Source organism: Austrofundulus limnaeus, unplaced genomic scaffold, assembly GCF_001266775.1.
Source record: "Austrofundulus limnaeus strain Quisiro unplaced genomic scaffold, Austrofundulus_limnaeus-1.0 Scaffold300, whole genome shotgun sequence".
Classification (NCBI taxonomy): Eukaryota; Metazoa; Chordata; class Actinopteri; order Cyprinodontiformes; family Rivulidae; genus Austrofundulus; species Austrofundulus limnaeus.
Window position 1 is genome coordinate 651,619 of NW_013952702.1, and position 1,942 is coordinate 653,560.

General features: G+C 39.6%; 1 protein-coding gene across 3 annotated transcripts in view; it reads left to right on the top strand.

The window, feature by feature from the left end:
- LOC106526931 (interleukin enhancer-binding factor 3) overlaps nucleotides 1-1,942 on the top strand; it is a 12,265-nt gene that overhangs the window by 6,207 nt on the left and 4,116 nt on the right. For all 3 annotated transcript variants that reach the window (XM_014021661.1, XM_014021659.1, XM_014021660.1), the window contains exons 10-15: nucleotides 143-254; nucleotides 342-439; nucleotides 519-633; nucleotides 715-852; nucleotides 952-1,142; nucleotides 1,645-1,782. In XM_014021661.1, the coding sequence (XP_013877115.1) occupies nucleotides 143-254; nucleotides 342-439; nucleotides 519-633; nucleotides 715-852; nucleotides 952-1,142; nucleotides 1,645-1,782 (792 nt within the window). The remainder of the gene's footprint in view (nucleotides 1-142; nucleotides 255-341; nucleotides 440-518; nucleotides 634-714; nucleotides 853-951; nucleotides 1,143-1,644; nucleotides 1,783-1,942) is intronic.

The following is a 1,942-nucleotide window of genomic DNA, read 5'->3' on the forward strand; positions in this document are numbered from 1 at the left end:
CTTTTTAAGCTCAAAAAAGTGGGTTCGTATTATACATGAGATCGTATTATACATGAATAAATACGGTAGTTAACGTTTTTGTGTGTTTGTTCGTTTTAAGCAGCATTTTAACTGAACACTGTTTATTTTTCTCCTTGTGTAGCTTCTGGATCTGCTGGTAGAGAGGGTCGTCAGCACAGCAAATAAAGAACTGGACGTAGGCGAAGTCTTCCGCAGATTTTTTGAGTGCATCTCCTCTGGAATCCTCTTAGAAGGTGAGATTTAACACGCTGTCATTTAAGAGTGGATCTTTTGGCGMTAACTTTTAATGTACCAGCAGGGTTTATTTTTGCTTTTTAAAGATTCCCCGGGCATTAAAGACCCGTGTGAGAGGGAAGACATGGATGTTGCTTCGTCTCTGACTGTGCAGCAACGTGAAAACATCACAAAGACCTCTCAGGTGCGGTAGAAGCATGTTGACACCAATAACTGTAGTAATAAACAACATTGTTGATAACTTTTCTGTTTTTTTAATGCAGCTCATCCTGAGGATGTTTGCYTTTGGAAAGGTGAGCACGGTGTTTGGGGTTACTCGCAAATTCTTCAGGCAACTAAAATCTCTGCCTTTTACAGTCAGCAGCAGTGAGGGTTCAGGTAGGGAAGATTCCCATCTGAGTCATTCTTTTAAAACTTAAACTATTTTATTTTCATGCTTGTCTCTGTTGTTTCATACAGTTTACCTGGGACCATCTCCCCCAGAGCCTCCCCCATTAAAGAGACCATACTCGGAGCTACAGGATCAGGGGGAGTACAGTCACAGCTTCAAAAAGCAAAAAATGGACAACTTTGAAGAGAACCTGCCTAGGATATTATGTCAGTATTAAATCTCAGAGGATCATGTTTTTTTCTTGTTATTCTTCATGTTCTTATGTGGAGGTTGTGTTTGTTGTTCACCTGCTTCTCCTCTTGTAGTCACAAACGATCCAAACGTAAACTCTGTGATGCGCCTCAACCATTACAACCCTCACCTGGAGTACCGGTTTATATCTCAAACTGGCCCGACCCACGTACCGGTCTTCAAGATGGCTGTGGATGTGAACGGGAAGACCTACGAAGAGACGGGACCGAACAAACGAGCTGCCAAACTCAACCTCGCGGCCAAGGCAGGACCCGTTCCTTTTTTAAATACAGTTTAGTTTACTCTGAACGCAGTGGTACCCACTCCTGATCCGCCAGGTTTTTTGTGTTCTGGCATTTCTTCATATTCGACAAAGACTTCTGCTTTTTTTTCCTAAATAATGTGACCATGACATCTGTTTTGTTTTTTACACCAAAATGTAAAAAATAAGTCATTAGATTTTTTTAATCAGCAAAAGGGGGCCACTGGATGATTTTATAGAAGCGTTAATTTGAAAGAAAAACATGAAAAGTCATCATTTTGATATTTTATTTCATTTGGCCTTTAAGCTATTTGCTTAATTTAACAAAAATATTACAAACCTAATGTCTACAGCTTTTACTAAAACAAGTCTGAAAGAAAAAAAAAAACAAAAACAAAAAACCTTCCTTAATGCTTGAAAACAAAGAAATACAGGTCACTGTGTAATTTTGACTTAGTTGAACTGTGAATACATGAYTAAACATTTTGGCTTTTGCCATCTACAGGTTCTGCAAGATCTCGGCCTTCCAACAGGCATGAGAACTAGGCCGGAGTACACCGGTGGTGGTCCTGCTGAGACCAAGAAACCAGRTGATGCTAATGCCCCAGCTGACGCTAATGCCCCAGCTTCTACTGCAGATCCGGTACGTACCTGAGGTCTCCCCCGAGGCAAGGTTATAATAGTTTTGGATTTTTCATTATAGTTTTAGTTCGTTGTGACTTTTTCTTTTAATTCAGTTAGTTTTAATTAGTTTTTACAGTGGATTTGATCGTTTTTATTAGTTATTTTTGCATTTTTAATGC